Genomic DNA, 27,993 nt, shown 5'->3' with positions numbered 1-27,993 from the left:
TATAACAGTTCCAGGATTTGAGTTTGGGTTTAAGAGTCAGAAGGCCATATTGCCCCAGATTTGGATATTCATGAGTTATCAGGCCAAATTACCATGATAATGTTACTGCTTATTCGCACTGCATTACAAGGTCCCGAAAAAGGCTGATTTTATTTTAAATAAGCAAAAGAAAGTCCCAATCTTTTAGACATGTATGCTGAAATACATGCATGTGAAATCATATGCCATCTATGATTTGCTTCAAAATAATATTAAAGGAGGGGAAGATGGGCCATGAAATCGGGTGATGGGTACATAGGTGTTCATTCTGTCGCTCTTTCTGCTTGTGTATATGTTTGAAATTTTCTATTAAAAAAACTTTTAATACATCTTGCCACTAAGTTTTTGTTTACAATATTGTATCAGCCTGCTCTGCACTTCCCTTCCTCTTTCTGAAAATGCAGGTCCCATCTTCTCTGTGATTCTTTCTCTAGCTATGCTAGCTCACAGGGTTCTCACCCTCCTCAGAAGTCATCATTTCTTTAAATGCACATAGTAGGAAAGAAGACAGGTTTAAAATCAATATGCTAAAGGGCTTCCCTGGTGGAGCAGTGGTTAAGAATCCACCTGCCAATGCAGGGGACACAGGTTCGAGCCCTGGACCGAGAAGATCCCACATGCCATGGAGCAACTAAGCCTGTGCACCACAACTACTGAGCCTGCATTCTCGAGCCTGCAAGCCACCACTACTGACCCCATGTGCCACAACTAATGAAGCCCGCCTACCTAGACCCCATGCTCTGCAACAAGAGAAGCCACTGCAATGAGAAGCCCGTGCACCACAACGAAGAGTAGCTCCCACTCGCCGCGACTAGAGAAAGCCCGTGCGCAGCAACAAGGACCCAATATAGCCAAAAAGAAAATAAATAAATTTATTAAAAAAATAATGAAGTAGATTAAAATCAATATGCTAAGCATCCACATTTATAAGTAGTAAAAACCAAAAAACAAGCAACAAATTCAACCCAAACAGAAAAGAAGATAATAAACAGAGATGAAAACAATAAAATAGAAAACAAACATACAGTAGACAAGATTATCTAAGCCAAAGGTTGGTTCTCTGAAAATGGATAGCCCAGGGCCTACTGTGACAATAAAAAGTTAGGCTACATGGAACACTAATGATGAAAAATCTGGAAGAGAAATTAAGGAAACACTCCCATTTACCACTGCAACAAAAAGAATAAAATACCTACGAATAAAACTACCTAAGGAGACAAAAGACCTGTACACAGAAAACTAAAAGACACCGATGAAAGAAATGAAAGATGATACAAACAGATGGAGAGATATACTATGTTCTTGGATTGGAAGAATCAACACTGTGAAAATGACTATAATACCCAAAGCAATCTACAGATTCAATGCAATCCCTATCAAACTACCACTGGCATTTTTCACAGAACTAGAACAAAAAATTCCACACTTTGTATGGAAACACAAAAGACCCTGAATAGCCAAAACAATCTTGAGAAAGAAAAACAGAGCTGGAGGAATCAGGCTGCCAGACTTCAGACTATACTACAAAGCTACAATAATCAAAACAGTATGGTACTGGCACAAAAACAGAAATACAGATCAATGGAACAGGATGGAAAGCCCAGAGATAAACCCATGCACATATGGTCACCTTATCTTTGATAAAGGAGGCAAGAATATACAATGGAGAAAAGACAGCGTCTTCAATAAGTGGTGCTGGGGAAACTGGACAGCTACATGTAAAAGAATGAAATTAGACCACTTCCTAACACCATACACAAAAATAAACTCAAAATGGATTAAAGACATAAATGTAAGGCCAGACACTATAAAACTCTTAGAGGAAAACATAGGCAGAACACTCTATGACATAAATCACAGCAAGATCCTTTTTGACCCACCTCTTACAGAAATGGAAATAAAAACAAAAATAAACAAATGGGACCTAATGAAATTTAAAAGCTTTTGCACAGCAAAGGAAACCATAAACAAGACCAAAAGACAACCCTCAGAATGGGAGAAAATATTTGCAAATGTAGAAACTGACAAAGGATTAATCTCCAAAATATACAGGCAGCTCATGCAGCTCAATATCAAAATCACAAACACCCCAATCTAAAAATGGGCAGAAGACCTAAATAGACATTTCTCCAAAGAAGACATACAGATTGCCAACAAACACATGAAAAGATGCTCAACATCAGTAATCATTAGAGAAATGCAAATCAAAACTACAATGAGGTATCACCTCACACCAGTCAGAATGGCCATCATCAAAAAATCTACAAACAATGAATGCTGGAGAGGGTGTGGAGAAAAGGGAACCCTCTTGCACTGTTGGTGGGAATGTAAGTTGATACAGCCACTATGGAGAACAGTATGGAGGTTCCTTAAAAAACTAAAAACAGAACTACCATATGATCCAGCAATCCCACTACTGGGCATATACCCTGAGAAAACCATAATTCAAAAAGAGTCATGTACCACAATGTTCATTGCAGCACTATTTACAATAGCCAGGACATGGACGCAACCTAAGTATCCATCAACAGATGAATGGATAAAGAAGATGTGGCACATATATACAATGGAATATTACTCAGCCATAAAAGGAAACGAAATTGAGTTATTTGTAGTGAGGTGGAGGGACCTAGAGTCTGTCATACAGAGTGAAGTAAGTCAGAAAGAGAAAAACTAATACAGTATGCTAACACATATATATGTAATATTAAAAAAAAACTGGTTCTGATGAACCTAGGAGCAGGACAGGAATAAAGACATAGACATAGAGAATGGACTTGAGGACACAAGGAGGGGGAAGGAGAAGCTGGGATGAAGTGAGAGGGTGGCACTAACATATATACACTACAAAGTGTAAAATAGATAGCTACTGGGTAGCAGCTGCATGGCACAGGGAGATCAGTTCGGTGCTTTGCAACCACCTAGAGGGGTTGGATAAGGAGGGTGGGAGGCAGATGCAAGAGGGAAGGGATATGGGGAAATATGTATACATATAGCTGATTCACTTTGTTATACAGCAGAAACTAACACAACTGGTGGGAATGTAAATTGATACAGCCACTATGGAGAACAGTATGGAGGTTCCTTAAAAAACTAAAAATAGAATTATCATATGACCCAGCAATCCCACTACTGGGCATATACCCTGAGAAAACCATAATTCAAAATGAGTCATGTACCAAAATGTTCATTGCAGCTCTATTTACAATAGCCAGGACGTGGAAGCACCCTAAGTGTCCATCAACAGATGAATGGATAAAGAAGATGTGGCACATATATACAATGGAATATTACTCAGCCATAAAAAGAAATGAAATTGAGTTATTTGTAGTGAGGTGGAGGGACCTAGAGTATGTCATACAGAGTGAAGTAAGTCAGAAAGAGAAAAACAAATACTGTATGCTAACACATATATACGGAATCTAAGGGAAAAAAAGGTCATGAAGAACCTAGGGGTAAGATGGGAATAAGGACACAGACCTACTAGAGAATGGACTTGAGGATATGGGGAGGGGGAGGGGGAGGCTGTGACAGAGTGAGAGAGTGGCATGGACATATATACACTACCAAACGTAAAATGTATAGCTGGTGGGAGGCAGCCGCATAGCACAGGGAGATCAGCTCGGTGGTTTGTGACAGCCTAGAGGGGTGGGATAGGGAGGGTGGGAGGGAGACACAAGAGGGAGGGGATATGGGAGCATGTGTATATGTATAACTGATTCACTTTGTTATGGGGCAGAAACTAACACACCATTGTAAAGCAATTATACTCCAATAAAGATATTAAAATAAAAAAAAAACTAACACAACACTGTAAAGCAATTTTACTCCAATAAAGATGTCAAAAAAAAAAGGGGGGGGGGAAGCAAAAAGCCATAATCTGATAAATAATGTCTACAGTAAACCTCAGCAAGCATTATATTTAATGGTAAAAAAATTGGAAGCTTCCTCTTTCTGAAATCAGGTGCAAAATGAGATTCCCGTTATCATTTCTATTAAACAGAAAAAAAATAATATAAGGATGAGAAAAGAAGAAATTAAAGATACGTGGGCTGTTAAGGAAACTAACAATGGATGGTGAAGCATCCCAACTGCCAAAACAGAAGGCTATTACTGCCCATAGGCCTGAAGGGTCCAGAGCAGGAGAGCAGTTAGCAGAGCTCAGCAAGAGCTGTGACTGTAGAGAAGGGCTGCCCAATGGCTTTGGGTAGAAGACGTAGCCACCCAGGCTGGGGAAACTCAAGGGAATAAATACCCCCGCCCTCCAATCTCTTGGTGGTGCCTCCCAATGCCTGGGCCCAATGAAACGCAGTCCTAGAAGGTCAGCTCCTACAGCACAGGGCAGGGTGGAAAAGAATGGACAGTACATATGGAGGTGCAAGTGGGAATACCCAGCACATGGGCTTTGAGGTAGTGGTGGGACACTCAGGTTAAAAGTTCCCAGCCCATCCTTAAAGATGTGGGTCTGGAACTCAAAGAGAGTGCAAACAAGACACACTTCCTGCTCTCAGAGAAGCTAAACTGCAGCTAGAGAGGGGGAGGCCAAAAGACTTCAATACATAATTGGGTTAAATGACATGGGTCAGATTATAAGTACCATACAAATGTAGAGAGGAGGAATATCAGTAAGAACAAAAAACAGTCAGGATGCATATACATGCTACTATATATAAAAGAGATAACTAATAAGGACCTATTACAGAGCACAGGGAACTCTTCTCAATATTCTTAATGACCTATATGGGAAAAGAATTTTTAAAAGAGTGGATACATGTATATGTATAATTGACTCACTTTGCTGTACAGCAGAATCTAGCACAACATTTTAAATCAACTTTATTCCAATAAAAATTAAAAAAAATAAAGGATGATTTTAAGTCAGACATGGAACTTAATCTGAGCCTTCAGGATAGATGGCTTGGTTAAATAGAAAGGAGGGAACAGGACATTCCAGGAAAGAGGAATAACAATATAATTATAATAACAATCAGCATTTACTAAGAGCTAACTATTTATCAGGCACTGTTCTAAGTGCTTTACCTATAATACTACATTTAATACTCAGAACAAGGGGTGGGATAGGGAGGGTGGGAGGGAGGGAGACGCAAGAGGAAAGAGATTTGGGGATATATGTATATGTATAGCTGATTCACTTTGTTATAAAGCAGAAACTAAAACACCATTGTAAAGCAATTATACTCCAATAAAGATGTTAAAAAAATTTTTTAATTTAAAAATTTAAATTTTTTAAAAAAAATACTCAGAACAATCCTATGAAACAGGTACTAGCATCAGTCTGATTTGACCGAGGAGGAAATTAAGGCACATAGAGGTTAAATAACTTGCCCAAGATTTAGGCACAGAAGGGTTAAATAACTTGCCTGAGGTTGCACAGCTAGTAAACGGCTGAGCCAAAATTTGAATCCAGGGAATCTAGCTTCACAGAATATGCTCTTAACCACTCTGCTATAGCACCTCACACCATAAGAACCACTGTAACAGGCTTGGGAATGAGATTATTTTGGAACAGTAAAATAGGTCTGCTAAAGCTAAGCTATGTGGCATCTGCCCTGTTTTAGATGGGCAGTGAGTGGGATTGAAAAATCACTTAAGGATGATGATGATGGTGATGGTGATGCTTGTATGCTGCTGCTGCTGCTATGATGACAATGATGATGATGATGATGGGCTTCTAGAATTCCTATGAGCAGATAGCAGACAAGATTCACTGTGAAGGGATGAGGTAATTTCCCCATTAGTAAAGTTTTAAGAAAAAGAAATAGGGAAAAGTACTGAACAAGCAAGTAGTGGGAAGAAACCATGATGTGCTGATAATACAGTGTTTGATTAAGAGAAATTGGCTAAGAAAGAAAGAAAAGCAATTCAATTAATAAAATTAGAAATAGCTAGAGAAGGGCTTCCCTGGTGGCGCAGTGGTTGACAGTCTGCCTGCCGATGCAGGGGACACGGGTTCGTGCCCCTGTCTGGGAGGATCCCACATGCCGCGGAGCGGCTGGGCCTGTGAGCCATGGCCGCTGAGCCTGAGCGTCTGGAGCCTGTGCTCTGCAATGGGAGAGGCCACAACGGTGAGGGGCCCGCGTACCGCAAAAAAAAAAAAAAAAAAGAAATAGCTAGAGAAGAACACTTTTTCAGTCAGACTGGCTTCAAGAATATCTTCTGCATTTACACACACATTCCTTCACATTTCTCAGTTTGGACTATTATAAATAAGGCTGCTATGAACATTTGAATACAAGTCTTTGTGTAAACATATTTTTTCATTTCTCTTGGGTGGAGTGGAATTTTGGGGAATTCTGGTAAGGATATACTTAACATAATAATTTGCCATATTGTGTTCCAAAGTGCCTGTACCATGTTCCAATTCCACTAGCTCCACATCCACACTAACACTTTTATTGTCTGTTTTTAATTTTAGCCATTCTAGTCAGTAAGTTGCCTTTAGTTCGCATTTCCCTGATGTTAAGCATCTTTTCACATGCTCATTTCCCATCTGTATATCTTCTTTCGTGAAGAGTCTGTTCACATCTTTTGCCCATTTTTAATTGGGTTGTTTGTCTTAATTTTTAGTTGTAGGAGTTCTTTATATTTTCTGACTGGACATGAGTCCTTTATCAGGTATAATTTTTGCAAATATTTTCTCCCAGTTGTGGCTTACCTCTTCATATTTTTAACAGTGTATTTCAAAGATCAGAAGTTTTACATCTTCGATGAAGTACAATTTATCAACTTTTTATTTTATGGCTTGTATTTTTCATGTCCTGTCCAAGAAGACTTTGCCTAACCTAATGTCACAGTAATCTTCTTGTATGTTTTCTCAAAGAAATTTTATAGTTTTTGTTCTTACATTTAGATCTATGATACATTTTGAGTTGATTTCTGTACATGGAAATACAAGGTCTCTGGATTCGACAACAGGCCATTTATTACTCAGAGAGCATCTTAGCACCAGTTCTGATGCCCAGTTCCCCACAGAACAACACAATGAGGGCCTGACGTTACCCTGCAGATGCAGCAGCGCTAAAACCAGAGGTGAAGACCCCAAAATTATGAGACTCAGAGTTTATGAAGGGACTGATGGCAATCTCTTCTCAAGAGGATGGGAAAGATTTTTACTCTGGAATGTAAACAGATCATCTCTGGGTAATAGGTGATGAGTTTCCTTTTGTTTTTCCTCTTGTAATTCCCAGATTTCACCCGAGGGTGGCCCAAGTGAGGAACTGTGCAGCAGCACAGGCAGCAAAAAACTCCAAGAGAAACACTGTCTTCCTGTCTTGAGGACCAAGAAAAGGGGAACCTGAGAGCCAGAAACTATAGGGAAAATGCACTTTTTCCTCTCTTTTTTCTTTTCTAGCCTTGCTGCAAGGTTAGCCCCAGTCATGGGGCTGCACTACAGTGCTGGTGGTGGAGCAAGCATCTGAAACCTCAAGAGGTAACTTATCATTCTGAACACAGGAAGTGGGGGAGGGGCCTTGTCATCTAAAGACTGCAGAGGAACCCCTACCATTTTTCTCTCTCCCTTTTTCCTCCCTATTTGGCCCCATGGGTGGCCCCGTCATGGCAATGCACATAACTAAACTCCTAAAAGAAACATGTCTTTATAGCAGCCAGAGGATGAGGAAAAAAAGAGGCCCCTGAGAGCCAGAGGGTGTGAAGGAAATCTCAGAGGGTAGAAACAGAGAGAAAGGGAAACATAATTCTCTATATAAACTGACCCATTATGGGGCTCACTCCCTAATCTGCACATGCTTAGAACTGACCCAGGGGACTTCACTGCTGGCACAGTTATTAAGAATCCACCTGCCAATGCAGGGGACACGGGTTCGAGCCCTGGCCCGGGAAGATCCCACATGCCACGGAGCAACTAAGCCCGTGCACCACAACTACTGAGCCTGTGCGCTAGAGCCCATGAGCCACAACTACTGAGCTCACGTGCTGCAACTACTGAAGGCTGCGTGCCTAGAGCCCGTGCCCTACAACAAGAGAAGCCACAACAATGAGAAGCCCGCGCACCGCAACGAAGAGTAGCCCCCGCTTGTCGCAACTAGAGAAAGCCCGTGCACAGCAGTGAAGACCCAACACAGCCAAAACTCAATCTATCAATCAACCAATAATTTTAAAAAAAAAGAACTGACCCAAAGCAGCATTGCAAGGGCTTTGAAAATTGTACTGACATAGAAGCCACACATAACTTGCAATCCAAATATAGCCAAGCTGACTGCCTACTAAAACAAACAAACTGACAAAACATCAACATTCTCCAGAGAATTTTAACAGGGCTGACAGACTCACTACCTAATATTCGAAATACAAGATACAATCCAAAGTTACTCAACATACAAAAAACCAGGAAACTGTGATCAATTCTCAAGGGAAAAGAAAATTAAGATATGCCAACCCCAAAACAACCTAGATATTGGAAATATCAATTACTTTAAAGTAGTCATCATATCCATGCTTCACAAAGATAAACATTCCTTAAGTGAATAGAAACACAGTTCTTGCAAAATAACAGAATCAATAGCAAAAACTCAAATCGAAATTTTAGGGCTGAAAATAAAATAAACATTTCATCTGAAATAAAAATGTCACTGCAATGGCTTGATAACAGAATAGAGACAGTGAGAAAGGAAAGGGCCAGTGAAATTGAAGATTAGATTGAAAATAGATTATAGACGTTATCTCATGTGAGAGGGGAATAAAAAAACAGAGCATTAGCAAATAATCTAACATTTGAGTCACTGGAGCCCTAGAAGGACAGGAGAAGCAAATTAGTATAAAAAGAATTTTTGAAAAAATAATGGCCAAAACTTCCCTAATTTGGTGAAAGACACAAATGTACAGATTCAAGAAGCTCAGGAAACCCAAACAGGATAAATGCAAAAAAAAAAAAAAAAAAGGCAGGTTCATCAAATCAAACTTCTAAAGACCAAAGGTTTTTTTTTTTCTTAAATCTTAAAACTTCACACATTACATATAAGGGGACAACCATTTGAATTATTGCTGATTTCTCATCAGAAACTATGGAGAGCAGAAGATAGTGGAATAACATTTTTAAGAGCTGAATGAAAACAACTATCAATCCAGAATTCTATATTCAGTGAAAATACCTTTAAGGAATGACAGTGAAATAAAGACATTCTCTTGGGCTTCCCTGGTGGTGCAGTGGTTGAGAGTCCACCTGCCGATGCAGGGGACACAGGTTCGTGCACTGGTCCGGGAAGATCCCACATGCTGCGGAGCGGCTGGGCCCGTGAGCCATGGCCGCTGAGCCTGCGTGTCCGGAGCCTGTGCTCCACAACGAGAGAGGCCACAACAGTGAGAGGCCTGCGTACCGCAAAAAAATAAATAAATGAAGACATTCTCACATGAAGCAAAAATAAAAGAATTTGTCACAAGCAGATCTGCTCTAAAAAAAGTGATAAAAGAAGTTCTTTAGGCTGAAAGGAAATTATACTAGAGGGACACTTGGAACTTCAAGAATGAAGGAAGAACACAGAAATGGTAAATATCTGGGTAAATATAATAGATGCTTTTTCTTCTTTTTTAAAAATATGTATGACTTGAGAACAGAAGTTATAACCTTCTCCAGTTTTCAATATATGTACATGTACTACTTCAGACAACTGAAGTATTAGTATAAAGAGTGGAGGATAAATGGATAAATATCATTTTAGGCTTGAAATAAAGCTGGGAAGCCCAAAAAATAGAGGACCTAGGGTTCAGGAATCCTTTGGCAATGGGTCTTCATATGATACGTACATGCTACTAAATCCTTCCACAAAATGTTGACATTTTTAGATGTGTTGATGTGAGGGAAAACGCATTTAAACTATTTTGATAAAGAGATAACAGTTTCCTACACTGCTAAGTTTTATTTCTCCCTTATTTATCAACTTCTTTGTCTGAAAGGATATACAACAAACGTATGAGAATTGGGTGATAGAAACAACAAGGAAGGATGAAGGTCATTTGTAGTAGTATGTGCCACCAGAAGACAGCTTTGCTTTCCCGTATCCATAATTTAGATTAAATCTACGTAAATATCCACACACTTATGAAAATGAGACAATTACACAGATAAGCAACAGGTATAAAACTCTTTTTCTACAATGAGTTCTCACAAAAAGAGATATCAGGAAATGGTAATTACTCTCAGACAATTACCTTAATTCTCCAGTTAGCACTTGTCAACACAGCTTTAGAAAACATTAGTGTACAAATATAACACAGTCTTCAAACTTTTGCTTATGAGCCACCTAAGAGAATTTACAAAATCATGTTCTCTCTCACACATCTTTGGTTGACATCTAAAATTTTTCATCATAAATTTAGAAGGTGGCAAAGTGTATCATGAACATTGAAATTTTAAAATAAAACCATTACATCATCTTTTCAATGTCCAAAGGAATAGTAATTTCATATCCATCATCATTTGTTTTTAAAATTCACGAATAAGGCCTTCTTTAGAAGTCAAAAAGTTTATACCATTTCTTTTTCTCCTTCAACTTACATTCTACTCACCTCATGAAATTTCACCATATCCTAATGTTTTTATGCTTAAAAGACATTTATTTCTTGATCATCTATCATATTTCTCTGCAACAAAATATTTGTAGATTGAATTTTAATTTTTTTTAAACTTCAATTTTTTGGTACACAAGTGAGCAAAACAAACTAAATATATCATGAATTTTGGTGAATGCTTATAAACAACAAAAAATTTAACACATCTCTTGACATAAGTTTTCCCCATTTACCTAATGTATCCATGTATGACTATTACTTATTGCTTGAATGAGACAGCATCAATTCTATCCCTATTTTCACTTGTATTGACGTAAGCACTGAGAAACTTTGTTCACATGAGTAAGTATATGGGAATGGAAAAAGCTAGGTATAGCAATATCACCCAATTCTTTAAACTCATTCCAAGTTAGATGCCAAAAATTACATAGAAATCTATCATAAAAATTATTTGTAATGATCTATCCACTGACAACGTCACTAGTTCCTCCTTTAAAATTTCTTAAAACAAAGAATTGTTTTCAACCTGACTTTTAAAAGAATATATTGACCTGGAGCAGTTACTGTCTGTGGCTAAGGTTTCTACTACAGATGCTAATATAAGGAAAAACATAGAAGAATTTTTGCAACTCAAAATAACTTGTAAACAGTGTAGAGGCTGTTTTACTCCAAAAGAGAATCTAAAATCTGAGATAAAAGGAAAATAATTTATTACACAGCCATCATAGCCATTCACTTTCACAATGTCTGGGAAATAAACCAAAAAAGCAATACGAAGATTTACCAAATCCATATTTGTTTTGTTCTCATTTAGAAGCATCTTGCCTTACCTGAAATAACCCTTAAAGGACTAGCAAAATGGAAACAGTATTAATTTAAAGTAAAATATTTTTTATAAAATACTTTCATTTCATCATGTATTTTATATATTTTTGCTGTACCTTGCAGCTGCAGATATAACTTATTCAATATGCAGAAAATGTGCTATTGACCACGTAATCTAATTAGTAAAGTCGATCCTCACTGTCAAACCAATCATCTAAATAAAATTCACTTTGAGAAAAAGTGTGACAATTTTCAATTCAAATGAATGTGTTAGTATATGAATTTGATGTAAATTTTCTAAAAACTGAGAAATAGATCACAAAATGTATCTCATAAGCTCAATTATTAAAACCAATCAAGATTAAAATGATGTAAGAACTAATAGAATTAGTTTATACATTTTTATAATGTCATAAAACCAGGAATAAATCTATATGGGTCTGTCATCACTTAATTCATAATAGTAAAACATAATCAATAAATATTATTTATGAATTAGAATATGATTTTTTTAAAGCACAGTATTCCTTTAATAAAGTATATCCATGTGTATACTGAAATTTGGTTTTCAGCTTTCAGGAATAACTAAATAAAAATCACATATAAAAATTCTGTAATAGCTCTAACCAGTTTTTTTTTTTGAAGTAGTAATAAAAACTTTTCCCATATATTTAATGAGGAATAAAAGTATGTTGTTAAAAATAGATCAGTCCAGCAACTAACACATAATTTTTTGATAATAAGAAGCACAAAGTATCAAACATGTTAAAAGATAAAGTGAGGTCAGGATGGGAGTATTTATATACTGATGCAGAATTTGATAAAATAAGTATATCAGACAGGATAGGCTAGGTCATGCTGCAGTAACAAACAACAAAATGGTATGACTCAAAACAACAAAGGCTTCTTTCTAACCTAAGCTACATGCACACTGTGACTGGCAGAACAGATCTGCTCCTCATAATCACTCAAGGGCCCAGGCTGACAGAGCGATGATCCCCTGCACCAGAGGGAAAGGAGAGCTCTAGAGGTTTCATATGGGTAGAGGCAATACTTCTGTTCATAACTCACTGGCCAGAAATAATCCTATGGCCTTACCCAATTCCACGATTGCCATGAAATTAACTCCAACCTCATGCCTAAAAAGGGAGGGAATGGGAATTATTTGGTGATCTGTGATTTTTACAATACGTTTTAAATTTTATTGAACAACACATAACAAATCTAAAATAAAATTACATATGACATTTTTTGCAGATTATTCTGTATAATGGGAAAAAATAGGAAGGTCTCTTAAACTAATCCATTTTATATTTAAAAGAATCACTGTCACTAACCTCCACTCCTTCAGCTGTTCAAAGTCACGTTTCTTTCCAGATAATGACACATCTTACAGATAAATGTTCAGAATAGCTGGAAAATATTGCTTATGTTTAAATCTGTGAAAAAAATTTAGGGTTCAATATTTTCTTCAATGCTGGTTTTGCTTTGCTCTCACCAGACTCTCCTTCAATAATAATGCACTTCTTAACCACAGAGATAAAAGAGATGTGATGATTAAAAGAGATGTGATGAAAATTACTATCACTCCCACCATTCACACTCACACAGTATATCTGATTTCAGAAAGTCACAACAAATATCCAATTACCATATTTCTAACAGCCTTACTTCACCCTTACCTGGGATATATGTAAGATGGGAAAAGACAGGAAGCCTAAGAAGGGTTTATAATGCCTTGATTAATAATTAAAGGAAGCTTCTCCCAAAACATGTTGAATTGTCCCTTTGTTTGTCATCCTAGAGGGTTTTACACCCTAGGTGAGGGATATACCTTTCTTTTGTAAAGTTAGAAAAGAACTATTGTAAATGCAGAAGAAGGAAAGAAGAACTTACACAACACTAGGAAAGAGTATAAGGGCTCTATAAATTAATTTACTTCAAGGAGTAGGTATCCACCTGTCCCGTGGACTATTCCACACAATAAGAACTTGAATTGATGTGAGCTTTAATTCCTGCTCAAATAGCAAGAAACATTTGCCACTGAGTATGATGAAGAATGAATTTGCTTACAGAAGAGGCTTTCCATTTTACCACAACTTAGAGTGAGCAGTATATTTTACATCATGATGCAATACACATATACATACTGTTTCATGAAACAATAATTACCCTCACTACATGTGATGCACTCTGATACTTCCTATTCTAATGTCTTTTAATGCTGTTCACGACCCACTAAATTGATTTCACAACCAACTAATGATTCATAACCCACAAATTTAAAACACTGGGCTATAGAAAATAGAAATATATAAGGCAATCTCTGACTATAACAAGTGTCCTTAAGGAAGCTTTAGCTTGGAGGTACAAGTGGGTAAGCCAAAGTCTGGAAGTTAATATCCACAGGAGGTTAAATTTTATTGTTACATTAGTTTGCCCACCGTAATATTTAAACTTCCCCATTGGTCAGTAACAGCTTTTATAGGCCTATTATCATAGACTTGCTGTTTCCAACTCTGGGGTAGACAGGAAAATGTCCCCCAAGGTTATCAGTCCTAATCCCTAGAACTTGTAAATCCCACTATATATGTGACAAGGGCCCTGGCAGATATGAATAAATTAAGAATCTTGAGATGGGGAGATCATCCGGGATTATCCTGTGGGCCCTAAATGCAATTACACATAACCCTATAAGAGGAAGGCAGTAGGAGATCTGATACACATCGAGGAGAAGGTGATGTAAAGAGGAGGCACAGAGATATTTGAAGATTCTGGCCTTGAAGATTGGAATAATGTGGCCATAAGTCAGTGAATGCCAGCAACCACCAGAAGCTGGAAGAGTGAAAGAAATTATTCTACCCCAGAGCCTCTGGAAGGAGCGTGGCCTTGCCAACACCTTGATTTGGGCCCACTGATACTGATTTTGGACTTCCGGCCTCCAGAACTGTGAGACAATAAAGTTCTGATGTTTTCAGCCACCAAGTTTGTGGTATTTTGTTATAGCAGGCTCCGAAACTAGTATAAGCCCTATGAAATTGACTTAATAAGAGACAAGGTACAAAGTGCCCCATGGTACACAGCCATCTGTAACTCTCTATACCTTGCTATATTTTAAGAAAGAGTTATGGTAGCTTACAGAGAGTCACAAAACATCCTGATAACACAAATAATAAATAGGCGAAAAGGGAAAAACCAAAGATATATATGCAAAACAGAGCCAACAAGGTTTATATTTCTGTATGCAAATATACATATAATAGTTCCTGCCATGAGTCCACAGCAAATTTGGCTTTAAAGTTTCTAACAGCCAGTATTCAAAGGAAGTCTCCTTGTTTATGTGATTCAGTGGTTATTAGATAAAAACAAGCCAAGACAAGGTGAAATTCCTACCCAGGATATTTCTTTTGGACTGAGCTATGCATGCTATACTCATTACACCCTGTGTCAACTTCTTAAGCCAGACCCAAGTTAACAAGGCTACTAATTATATCATAGGTTGATAACATATCAAAACTTAACTTGATAAAAACAAATTCTATAGCACATATTGATAAGATATCAAAACCTAATAAAACAAAATTCTATAGGAGGGAAGAGGGTGTCAATAGAATACCCTCTAGGAATATAGCTTGCCACTGATTTACCTTAATTCCGGGGTACATTTTAGAGTATTTATGACAGGCCTTGAAAAATGCTCAGAAAATAAGAAGTGTTCTCAGCTGAACTATTAAATATTCAACAAATGCTTCAGCCAATGCCTATATGGCTTGCTTGAGAGCAGATGTCTTATGGAGTAAAATACAGTGTTTCTACTGTCAAGCGGGGTCTAGACAACTACTGAGGAGTCAGATAAATACCCCATCCCTACTCCCTGAAGAAGCTTCCAGGCCAGTGGGGTAGAGAAACACAGAGCACTCCAAATAGTTCCCCTAATCCAGCAAAGGGGTATCAAGAATGGCCTCCGGGAAGCGATACTAATTGACTGTTAGAGATGAGTAGCTCGGTGGGAGGGAGGGGAATGGCACCCCTGATGAGTCAGAAGTTTCTTCAGCCCCTAAAGTCAAGCAATGCGCTTGAAGCACGTCAAGGCCTAAGCTGGATGAAAAGAGAAAAAAATCACGCAGAAAGAAAGTGGAAGGAGGAAAAGAAAAAAAAAAAAAAGCATTTCATTCTCCACCACATGGCACACGCATAAACATTGCTTCAGAGGTTGGGGGGTTGGGGTCAGCGCTATAGCCATTTCCAACAAAATAGAGTTAGCGAACCCTGCAGGACGTTCACGAAAGCCAGGCCTCTCGTCCCTGAACCTGCGTTCCGTCAGTCCTCCGCTCACCTGGAGGCGCTCGTCTCACTGCGCAGGCGCCAGGTCAGACGTTAGGAGTTCCGGGTCTCTCACTAAGACTCCACTCTAGCCGCCAAACTTCCGTTTCTCTACTGCTCCCCGCTGAAGTCTCCGGCAGGAACTGGGGGGCGGGCCTTCCGGGAAAGGGGCGCGCGGCAGAGGAGGCTTGCGAATAGGTAAGTCTGTAGGTGACTGTTAGGGGGGCATGTAGTGAGTTATGGGCAATGGCTGCAGAGACCCTGCGGAGGTCTCCAACCTTGTAGAGTCTCCAGGAATAGGACGAGTCAATTTCATTAAGCAGCTCGGAGGTTTCACAGGTCTCCCCCAAACAACTTGGCCTTTTCCTGCATAACTTGGCGAGATTTACCAAACGAAGGACGCTAGCCTAGTTTCCTCTCCGGCGCAGTTACTCTCTTCCTGTTTAGGCAGCATTCAAGGCTCGGTTTCTCTGCTCATCAGTTGGCCTTAGCTTTGTGGGGCTGGGGGTGCAGATTAGTTTTGTTACCAGCTTCAGAAAAGTATGATTGAATGATATTTAAGAAAAATATTAGCGAAATGCCCTACCGATTTAAACGTCGGTTGACTTGACACTGTTGCTTCCATCACAGGCAGGCGTGATCCAGGCGGTTGGAGGTTGGGGGTGTTCTTGTTGAATTGAGTAAAGCTTGACATCCATTCAGAGCCGTTCGTGTCTCTGCGACCCAGTAAAATAAGCGGTACTGGGCTTTAAAAAAAAAAAAAGCACTGTGTCTAGATTTTTCTGTGAAACACGTGTGCACATTGTGTGAGTTCCTTGAGGCCTGATAACTCTATTAGGGCAGGCCGTGGGCCATGAGTTTCGCACGTCAGCCTCATAATTCAGTGAGATAGTACAACTGTCCTGTAGTAGATGAGAAAACGAAGGCAAAGAATACATACTACTGCAAACACGATATGTCCATTAAAGTGCAGTGGCAAGATTCCAACCAGCTTTTCTACTCCAGAGCTGGCGCTCTCCACTAACCCGTGGTTTTTGAGAAACCTCCCCCCCCCCAGCAGAATTTACAAACACACACACACACACATTTCAGCATTCACTTTTAAAGTTCCCCCCGGGGATTCACCACACTGAGGGTTACCCAGGTTAAGAACTCCTGCACATTATCTGCACTTTTCAAAGAAAAAAGGCAAACCTAATCCAAAGCCAGTTACTGTATAAACTTGACCTTTTAAATGCATCAGACCTATCAGAACGATCAGAGAAACTTAGCCTTTTATGCTAAAGTAAAGAGATGGATATTTTCTCCTATGGGCTTAACATGTTTTGCTCCGGCACATTTCAGTAATTTGTTTTTGCTTAGCATTTTCAAGTCCAGGTAATTTTTCTTCATGATACTGTTTTCTTTAGTTCACATTTAAAGAAAATTTGATATTTTAAGTGACTATTCTCTACCCCTTAGAATAGCTTCATGTGAATAAAAATCTAATTTTTTTGCCTTTTACCTTAATGTCTTTCACACGGTCATCATGGTTTTTTTAAGATAAAGTTGAAAGTTTCTGTAAAGGGGCATACCAGGGTCCTGAAAAATCCTAGATAAGGCTTTCCAATCTTTAAAAAAACGTAAAGCTAATAGAGTGGCAGTTTGCCAGTCTCAGGACCAATATTTATGGACAGCAGAACTTGTGAGCTGTTTTAGTCTATGTAACAGGAAGGTTTACCAAGCTCCTATGCTGTACTTCATCAGAAGCATACAGGTCTGTGCTCTGTAAGAGACTACAAAGCAGTAATTGGCAACTGTCATAGGCATTTTCAGTTTGCTTCTATTTAGCAAGTGTTTCTGTTTCTAGTAAAGGATTCAGGTTTGGAGAGGCTTATTCTCCTTCTCCATCATAAAAGTTTTAGGACTTGGATTTTGTGATATGACCATTTCCATTGGATTCTAATGAGACCTTATTATTTATGAGCTATGTGTCCCAGTACTTTGCTACATTCCATGGTGGGCATGGAGATAACTTAGCATCCTGGGAAGGCTTCCGTGACCACTGTCCTAGTGAGTCCCTCCCTCCTTACTACCTGTCAGGTTACCAAGCTGCTGGTCCCCTCGTCTATGTTTCTCTGGCTGTCAGTGTCTGTAAGTGAGGATACCATTCCAGGGAGGTGCAGGTTCAACTACATGGAGTGTGCAGATGCTTTTTTACATGATTAAATGAGGACAAGGAATAAACAAATGTGTCTGTATAGAACGTATGAACACCAAGCATGTTCAGGTTTTTCCTTTTTTCTTTTTTTAGTTTACCATTGATTCAGTGCCACTGTCTTGTTTCTCACATGGTCCTTCAAGCTTTGTTTTCCGAAAAGGAAACTCATATTTAGAGAGGATAGGTAATTGTTCAAAATAACCCGGTTGATGAGTGGCAGAGCCAATACTCAAACCTAGGCCTCAGGATTCCATGCTGCCTCTTCATTTAAAAATAAAATGATTTGGGGCTTCCCTGGTGGCGCAGTGGTTGAGAGTCCGCCTGCCGATGCAGGGGACCGGGTTCGTGCCTCGGTCCGGGAAGATCCCACATGCCGCGGAGCGGCTGGGCCCGTGAGCCATGGCCGCTGAGCCTGCGCGTCTGGAGCCTGTGCTCTGCGACGGGAGAGGCCGCAACAGTGAGAGGCCCGCGTACTGCAAATAAAATAAAATAAAATAAAATAAAATGATTTGGGGTTCAGAACATATTTTCGTGAAAATTTTGTAGCAAAATGATAGTTCCTAGACCACCTTACAAATAACTGATCGTGGAAATATTGTGCAATGGCAACAGAAATCTGTTCTGATGCCATAATGGTAATTAAGCAAAACAAAGAAAAGTTGATTAAGAAACCTTTTGTTTTTAAGTTTTTTTGTCTGATGTTTGGGAAAAAGATAACCTTAAAAGTGGAAAGAAGACAAAAGATAATGCATGCAAAGAAACTTTTTGTAGCTTCTGAAGGCAACTTCTGGTAATTTGCAAGGCCTTTAGAGGTTTATAGCACTGACTGTTTTCTCTTTATACATTAACTGTTAATGACTTTTTTTCTCATTGATGAAATTATACATCTCTGACAACCCCAATCCATCCCCATCCACATAATGGAGCAAGAGTTGGGAGAGAAAGGAATCCTAGAACTGAGTGCTGAAAGGAAAAGGAAGGAGTAAGTAAGGTTTGCACAGATCCCAGGTTGGAGGGGAGAGACCTTGGACAGTTCTCCCACTGCTGGCCTTCAGGTGGCGCTATTGGCCCAAGATTGATCAGTTGGTGTTCAGAAGGTAAATGGTTTGAGACTAACATTCTGAAATTGGTTTGAGGTCATCCTCTGCTCTTTCAATGGATCTTGGAATGGACATGAAAAATTCTTTAATTTAAATACTGGATATTTAAATTGCCAGAGCAGTTTTGAAATTAACTTGGCGGCATTCCTGTTGAGGAGGGTTTTTTAATATATTTCTTCTCTTGGTTTTTCAAGATAGGTTTATGCCTTTTTTCTATTTGGAGATCAACTCCTTTTCATCCCAGCTGAACTGTCCCCCAGGATACTGTCTTAGTCAGCAAAGACTCTCATCTCACTATAAAAATTTCATGTAAATTAGCATATTCTGCCAACAGGTACCCTTACATTTGAACTAGCATGGAATGAGGGTTATTCCACCAGCAACATTCTTTGTTTTTTTGTTTTTTTTCAGTTAAGGAACTCTCAAATGCTTTTTTTTTTTAATTGAAGTATAGTTGGTGTACAATATTATATGTTACAAGTGTACCATATAGTGATTCACAATTTTTAAAGGTAATACTCCATTTACAGTTATTATAAAATATTGGCTGTAGTACCTGTGAACGTTCTTGATTTTTATGTATCACCTATATAATCTTCGATATATAGTACCTATAATTTCTGCATATTACAGATATCATTCTTATACTATTTCAACATTCTATGCCTCTGAAGAAAAAGTTACTGTTTTCAGCTATTAAGAATTCAGCTAATTTTCATTAAAGCAGAATATATAAAATGGAAGATAAGGCAAGTAACATCACAATTCATAAATGCCTTTTGTTCAGGAATAAAATGAATCTTTTGAGCTGTTGAGTTAATTCCTATAAGACTACTATCTTTGTTTTTCCCAGCTGGCTCTCAGTCTCTAGGCAGAATTCAATCCAGCAACCTGGAGGCTAAATGACCTCATAACTCATTAGCTGTTCTTAGAGCCATCTGGAGCCCTTGAGGAGAACAGCATTCAAAGGGCTGATAATAAAGACAACAGCATAATTATTTCTCCACCATGATTAAACCTTTAGGTGGCAAGCAGTCAGCATGTTTATTATGCAGATTGCTGAGGTAGGTGTTTTCTGAAGGTATAATAACAATGCTGTGGTAGGATAACTTGTTTCCCTGTCCTCATCTAGCCTACAAATAGGTAAGCTGACTCTCAGTAAATAACCTATTGAGTCATAAAATCGTTCATTGTAAAAGAGGCAGTACAGCTGGGACGTAATAGTGTGTGAACACCAAATGTAAAAGATGCAAAAAGGGGCTTCCCTGGTGGCGCAGTGGTTGAGAGTCCGCCTGCCGATGCAGGGGACACGGGTTCGTGCCCTGGTCCGGGAGGATCCCACATGCCGCGCGCGGAGCGGCTGGGCCCATGAGCCGTAGCCGCTGAGCCTGCGCGTCCTGAGCCTGCGCGTCCTGAGCCTGTGCGTCCGGAGCCTGTGCTCCGCAACGGGAGAGGCCACGACAGTGAGAGGCCCGCATACCGCAAAAAAAAAAAAAAAAAAAAAAAAAAAGATGCAAAAAATGTAAAGCATGCAAAGGAAATAGCCACTTGGACTGTGGATATTTCTCAACACCAAGGCACATCCTGCCAAAGATGTGAACTGATTCACGTGTGGCTTGCCGTGTTTTCACTTTGTAAACCGTTCATTCGATAATCTGGGAATTTCTTGCACTAAACTGTTTATCTTTCTTCTCATTTTCTATAGGGACTCTTGCTCCTTGCTGCGCAAGAAATGTCGTCACTTTCAGAATATGCCTTGCGCATGAGTCGTCTCAGTGCCCGGCTGTTTGGTGAAGTTGCCAGGCCTGCTGATTCCAAATCCATGAAAGTGGTGAAGCTGTTCAGCGAGCAGCCTTTGGCCAAGAGGAAGGAGACTTATGACTGGTATCCTAATCACAACACTTATTTTGCACTCATGGGGACACTACGTTTTCTTGGACTCTACAGGTAATGACAAAAAAAAACCACACACACGAAGAGTAACCTATAAGAAATTTGTTTAGTAGATCAGAAAAGGAAAAAATTAGCCTTTCTATCTTTATAGTTTTGTGGTTCTTATAATAGTGCCCAGGTAGTTCAAAAGGTACAGTTGTGGGAGGGGAAAGCTTTCAAAATATCCATAATGAATATACTTTAAAAAAAAAAGAAACATGCAGTTATTGGAAGACATAATTTAATTATGTCTAAAATGTGACTAACATTGACTAGATACTGAGCTATAGTGAGATGTTAAATTAGTCATTAATCTAAGAGCACTCAATGGATGCAGAGGAAAACTGGCCTAAACACTGAGCACATTTTTGTTGGTCAGATGAAAAGAGTCCCTGCCCTGTGGCTGATCTGCTTCCTAACTGGCGAGGGGGAGCCTCCTTCCTTTCCTGAGGGCAGTTTTGTAGGATTTCTTATTTCCTTTCACCCTCTTTGGACACTTTTAGTTGGTACCCTTTTTGGTATACGAATTTGGTCTAAATAAGCTGTAGTTTACCTTTAAGAGTAATATGTAATCAACATTATAATAGGATAATAATATGTAATAGTAAGAGTAGCAGGCTCTTTCCACCATGCATTTGTATGTTTGTGTATGTGTCGGAAGTGGGTGCTTAAGATGATATACTGCTCTAGAAAGAAAAAAGATCAAATACCCATGTGACCATTTTCTTTAAAAAAAAGTCTTAGTTACCAAACAAATACATGCTCATTATAAAAGAATTTAAACAGTACATAATTGTATAAAGTTAAAATGCCTACTTTTTTTTTCAATTTAACAAGTTTTAATTGGACTTGTCTTAGGGCAACAGTACAAACATTAATTTGGGACTGTTGGCGCTAATATAATAAAATTAATAGTTCATTCCAGATAACTAAAGATTGGTACATTCTTTTATCCAATAGATTTTTTTTTAAGTACCTTCCATGTACAGGCACTTAAGATGGGCACAAGGGGAACAGCAATTAACAAAATAGAATAGATTTTCTTAGTTAATATATTACTAGAGATGATAGTCCATGACGTTATTTTGAATTTCTGGAATTGCTTTTGGGATTATCTCCCTTGCCATTAGTCTCGGCTCAAAAAATAAAAATTAATTTTATTCTTACCCCAAATAAAATATTGGAAGGTAGATGTCCTCAGTAGAAAATCATAACCCATAACCAAATTAAATACATTCAGTTATTTTAATTTACTTGTTTGCTGCTACTCTCCATTTGTTTGAAAAATAAAGCCTTGACTATCTTTGGGGACAGAGAAAAAATACTTAGCATTTAGTTATCCATGGAAAAGCACAATTATTTTCACATTTAGCCACTAGTTATGGTAAATGGTGCCTCTAACACAAGGCCTCCTGGGAAGTTAGGCAGGATGAAACTAGACAGTCTTCAATGAAGAAAATCTTACTCAGAGACCTACAAAACAGGGAGGGAAGCAGGTTCTCAAAAACAGTGACTCATTCGGCCAAGCAGGTGCTTGGGCTGGTTCATCAGCAGAGACAAAGACCCCTGCCTTGGTCGCTTGCTCTCTGGAGGAGGTTGTCGGGAAAGGTTGGGGGGCGGGGAGGGAAGGAGAAGGGGGAAACATATTAAATAAGTAAATTATGTGGTGTGTTACCAAGTTGAATGTGCTACAGGGAAGAAAAACAGTAGAGCCTGCTGAGCAGGATCAAGAGTGCTGACTGGGCACAGTATTAAACAGGACAGTCAAGGTTAGCCTCATTGAGAAGATGAGGCTTAAGCAGAGACTTGAGAGTGGTGAGTGAGCCAGGTGGGACCCAGGGAAGAGCTTGCAAGGCAGAGACAAGAGCCGAGCAAAGGCCTTGAGTTGGAATGTTCCTCGTCTGTTCCAGGGGCTGCACAGGCTGAGGGGAGAACAGTGGGACAGGAGGTGGATTGTGCAGGGGGCTGAGTAAAACGGGGAGCAGTTTGCCGGGTTGTAAACAGGAGTGACATGATCTGACTTATATTTCAGAAGAATTACTCTGTTTTTGAGAATGACTTATTTGGGGGGCAATCATAGCTGATCCCTAAGAGGTCTGTTGTACCTATCATGTTCATGGAATGAAACATCATACCCTTAAAACTGATCTATTTTAAAACAGCCTAGGGGGAATTCCCTGGCAGTGTAGTGGTTAAGACTCTGAGCTTTCACTGCTAAGGGCCCGGGTTCAATGCGGTTGGGGGACTAAGATTCCACAGACCACATGGCACGGCCAAAATAAAAAAATAAAGTAAAACACCCTAGGGAGTTAAAAATTGGGCCCATCAAACCCCTCTCTTACATTTAATTGGTACGCCATTATCCACCCTTTTACAGGTGAGGAGACCAAGGGGCAGGGAGGGAAGATTCCTTATCCAAGGTCACACAGCTACTGAATGGTGGAGCTGTGACTTAAACCCAGGGTCAAATGGGTTCCACAGCTTACATATTTAAACACTATACTGTTTGAGGGCCTCTATATCCGCAGGTTGCATATCTGCAGATTCAACCGACCACAGATCAAAAATATTAAAAAAAATTCCAGAAAGTTCCAAAAAGCAAAACTTGAATTTGCCACACACCTGGCAACTATTTATATAGCATTTACATTGTATTAGGTGTTGTAAGTAATGTAGAGATGATTTGAAATATTCAGGAGGATGAGTGTAGAATATGCAAATACTATGCTGTTTTACGTAAGGGACTTGAGCGTCAGTGGATTTCGGTATCTGGGGGGGGGTCCTAGAGCCAGTCCCCCAAGAACACTGACCGTATTTGATCTTAGAACGCAGATATTTTTATACAGTACAGGCAGTCTTCATTCGTATGTACAGACAGTCCTGGCAGCCTTGACCCCTGGAGGATCTGTCTGTTGATCCGGCTTCCTTCTGCCTGAGACTTTCCCCGGCAGCCTTTTTGTGTGAATCATCCACTGCCATCAGGGCAGCTTCCTCCAGACCTTTCCCGTTTGTAGCAGGTGCTAATCCCTGGGCCCCTCAGGGTCTCGTGTAGCTGTTGAAGCTTATACCCACTTTCTGCCCCCTTCAGTGTTTAGTCTTAGTGTTACAGGGAAATTTGGGGCAATTATCAGTGTTGTATCCTAGCTACCTAGGTTTACATGGGCGGGTTTGGTAATTAAGCTGTGGGTAGCATTGTTTCTGTGAGGGAAAACTGACCTAGAAATGAACTTTGGGAACACAGCCCATCTGTATGTCGGGGGTTCCCTGTCCTTTCTGTTCACCAAGCTGAGCATGCGCCCTGTAGGAGTCAAAGCTTGATAACCAGAACCACCTAAGAGAACATTCTAGATTGGTGTACTTTTCCAGTCTGATAAAAATACTGGCTACTTTTTTTTTCTTTCTCTTTTAGAGATGAGCATCAGGACTTTAAGGATGAGCAGCGGCGTCTGAAGAAGCTTCGTGGAAAGGGGAAACCAAGGAAAGGAGAAGGGAAGAGAGCAGCAAAAAGGAAATAGTGTTGGGCCATCAGGGGAGGACTTCTCCCTCAGCAACCAAGAGCAGGACGAAGTGTATTTATTGTCCCTCCACATATTGGAGGAGTACAAGCTTCCTAAGTTGAAGATTATTCAGAGGAATACAGTCATCTCCGTGCTGAAGTCTAATGCAGTTGAATTGTGACTGGTTTCTTGAACACATTTTAATTCTGCAACATTGTTTACCTTGGTTCTGTAATCTGAAGTTTACCTTATTCCCCAGAGAAATGAGTGCATGATTACTATTGAATGACTTGTTTGGGAGGGGAGGGGATGTTGGCGGAGTGGAGGGGAAACTCATTAAATGAACACCCTCGTTACTCCCTCCTTGCTTCCCCACTTAGCCAGCCCTAAGCTCTTTCATCTCTCTGGCTGTTCAGCTATGGTCTCCACCACCAAGCTCACAAACTTGATGTGCCTCTCCACCTACTCCTTTGAGAATATCTGTAAGATAAATTTGTGGGATAAAAGGCTGCGTCTGTTAAGAGAGCATTGGGTACCTGCTGTATACAGCCTACCAGAGCCCGGGTAATACAGTGGTTTGCAACAAACAGTCCATACCTTGTGGAACTTTCAGTCCTGAGGGAGAGCCTAATATTACATAATTACATAAATACAATTGTATTACATGCTACAAAGGAAAAATCCAGACCAGACTTCTGTGAGAGTGTGGATGGATCGATCCACAAAGCAAGAGGCCCAAACCTCATTTGGTATTTTAAAGAAGGCGTCCCTGAAGAGATGATATTTAAGTGGGGCTCTGAAGAATAAATTAGAGTTAGGCAGAAGAAAAATGGTGGAAAAGCATTTGAGGCACAGAGAATGCCGTTTGCAAAGCCCTAAGGTAAGAAGAAATTGTCCCGTTCAAGGAATTGGAAAAATGACCACTAACTAGTATGGGTTAGTCATAATGAAATAGACAAAGGCCAGACTGTGAAGGGCTTTGCAAGTTCTGTGAAAAAGGTTGGACTTAACCAACTTAACCAGAGATCAAAGTGCGTAAGACGTTATTTCTGTGAGAGGTGAGTTGTATACAGTAGAGGAGCTCGATGCTCATTGTGTTATATTCTAGCAGTGAGTTTCCAATGAGGTTGCAAGGGCTTTCTGATTTTTTTTTTTCCCAAGAATTCTGAAGATCTCTAGCACCATCAAGGAAATTTTTTAAGTACTTTGTTTTTATTGTGGTAAAATCATAAAATTTACCATCTTAACGATTTTCAAGTGTACAGTACAGAAGTGGTAACTATATGCACATTGTTGTGCCAAATAAAGTACCTTTAACCTCGTTCCTACCTCTCTCAGGAAAAGAGCAAAGCACACAGGCGGGAGCGCGTGCAGCAACTACTCCAACTATGATTTTCTTTCCCTCCAACACTGGAAGTATTGGCAATAACTGCCCCGTGAATAATTCCTGAACTAGTAGGAATCCTGCTGCATATGCTTAGATAAATGATATTTTTAAAGAGGCCTAATCCAGATGGTATAGCTAGGGCCTATATTACAGTTGTTGGTAAAAATAAAAACTAACTAAAAATGGGTAATTCCATCTGATAGATGTGAATTCCAGCAGAAGGCTGAGAATCCAGTTAGAACTCTTTCCCGAGCACCTGCCACATGCCTGGCACATGCTAATTTTAGAGGACACAGATAAATAGCCGTAGTCCTTAAGACTGTGTGAATGAGCATGTGTGTGTTGTAAAGTATCGACAAGATCTTGGGGATTTGCTCAGAAAAGTGCAGATGCACTGTTACTCTTGGCCAATGCAGCTGAGCCTGGTGGGTGGATGGGCCCCAGGACACTGGACTGAGAAACAGGCTTGTAGCCTGGATCCAGTGTAGCTAAATGGATGTTCTGAATCATGCCATCTCCACCTTTGGGAGAAAGACTAACTGTAAGAGGAACTTAGGAGCATTAGGTTGATACTTTAAAGAGGATAACTGCTTTAGATCCCAACAGCTATCCTGAGTCAGAAAACAAGGCAAAAATCTGTGTGTTGGTTCTCTGATGGGCCCCGAGCCTCCAAGGAGCCTTAGCACTGTTTGATAGGGAAGCTGTAGACAACTCAGCAGCAGGTTAGTGTGGCACTGCTCCATGCTGAAAATTAGGAACTAAAGCTAAAATGCATTTGTACATCAGCTGTACCCTAAAACGAACTGATACAGTAAACACTGTGCAGCTCAAGACAGCCTGTACTGAACAGTGGACCAGATGGAAAGTAGAGGATGAGAGGGACGAGTCAATTCTTTTTTTTTTTTTTAACATCTTTATTGGAGTATAATTGCTTTACAATGGTATGTTAGTTTCTGCTTTATAACAAAGTGAATCCGTTATACATATATCCCCATATCTCTTCCCTCTTGCGTCTCCCACCCTCCCTATCCCACCCCTCCAGGTGGTCACAAGGCACCGAGCTGATCTCCCTGTGCTATGCAGCTGCTTCCCACTAGCTATCTATTTTACGTTTGGTGGCGTACATATGTCCATGCCACTCTCTCACTTTGTCCCAGCTTACCCTTCCCCCTCCCCGTGTCCTCAAGTCCATTCTCTAGTAGGTCTGCGTCTTTATTCCTGTCTTGCCCCTAGGTTCTTCATGACCATTTTTTGTTTTTGTTTTTAGATTCCATATATATGTGTTAGCATACAGTATTTGTTTTTCTCTTTCTGACTTACTTCACTCTGTACGACAGACTCTAGGTCCATCCATCTCACTGCAAATAACTCAATTTCGTTTCTTTTTGTGGCTGAGTAATATTCCATTGTATATATGTGCCACATCTTCTTTATCCATTCATCTGTCGATGGACACTTAGGTTCCTTCCATGTCCTGGCTATTGTAAATAGAGCTGCAATGAACATTGTGGTACATGAGGACTAGTCAATTCTTGATGCCATGGAACCAACACATTTCAGGACACCAGTGACCAAAGGTTAAGACAAGAACTAACTGTAACTAGAAAAAAAGTCTTTTAACTGTAGGTTTCAGCTAGCCAGATTGTTTAGTTGGATTTCTCTGGTCACGACCCAAACTATTTGTTTTCCCTCTAATGTTTAGTGTTTTGTGTGCATGAAGGATTTTGCCCTTGACTTTAGTGTGGCATAGTAAAAAGATTAGGGTTTGGATTCAAAAGTCATGGGTTTGTGCGAGTTCTACTCACTGGCTGGGAGACCTCAAGTCACTTAACGCCTCTGAACCTCTTTCTGCCTCTGTCAAATCCTGATAATACTTCACTGGATTAATGAAATCATGTTTGTGAAAAGGACTAGGTAAACTGTAAAAGGTTAATCAAATATTTTTACATACAGCTATTTGTATGACCAGTAAGAATCGGTACGTCTTACTAGCAGATTTTTCCAAGAAGGTGTTGACAAATACCTGCTAAAAATATGAAGTTCTCTGTGTTTACATGCAGCGTGATAGGTTCAGGAAGAAACAAGTGTGAGATGCATTTTATTGTTTTTGTTTCTAACATTTTATTTAATTTTTGGCTGCGCCAT

General features: G+C 39.6%; 1 protein-coding gene and 1 long non-coding RNA gene across 2 annotated transcripts in view; one reads left to right on the top strand and one right to left on the bottom strand.

Moving 5' to 3' along the window:
- The window catches only part of LOC132430787 (uncharacterized), a 31,640-nt gene extending 15,871 nt beyond the window's left edge, over positions 1 to 15,769 (bottom strand). The window contains exons 1-2 of the long non-coding RNA XR_009520565.1: positions 15,678 to 15,769; positions 12,747 to 12,848 (exon numbers count right to left, since the gene is read on the bottom strand). This is a non-coding gene — a long non-coding RNA (uncharacterized lncRNA). The remainder of the gene's footprint in view (positions 1 to 12,746; positions 12,849 to 15,677) is intronic.
- Positions 15,770 to 15,858: 89 nt separating this feature from the next.
- On the top strand, positions 15,859 to 25,920 carry MRPS33 (mitochondrial ribosomal protein S33). The gene is made up of 3 exons (XM_060021010.1): positions 15,859 to 15,930; positions 20,738 to 20,979; positions 24,374 to 25,920. Exons 2-3 carry the CDS (start codon positions 20,765 to 20,767, stop codon positions 24,477 to 24,479), a joined length of 321 nt encoding a protein of 106 aa, XP_059876993.1. The 5' UTR covers positions 15,859 to 15,930; positions 20,738 to 20,764; the 3' UTR covers positions 24,480 to 25,920.
- Positions 25,921 to 27,993: the final 2,073 nt, after the last annotated feature.

This window comes from Delphinus delphis, chromosome 9, assembly GCF_949987515.2.
Source record: "Delphinus delphis chromosome 9, mDelDel1.2, whole genome shotgun sequence".
In the NCBI taxonomy this organism is placed as follows: Eukaryota; Metazoa; Chordata; class Mammalia; order Artiodactyla; family Delphinidae; genus Delphinus; species Delphinus delphis.
This window is presented reverse-complemented; position numbering and strand designations above follow the sequence as displayed.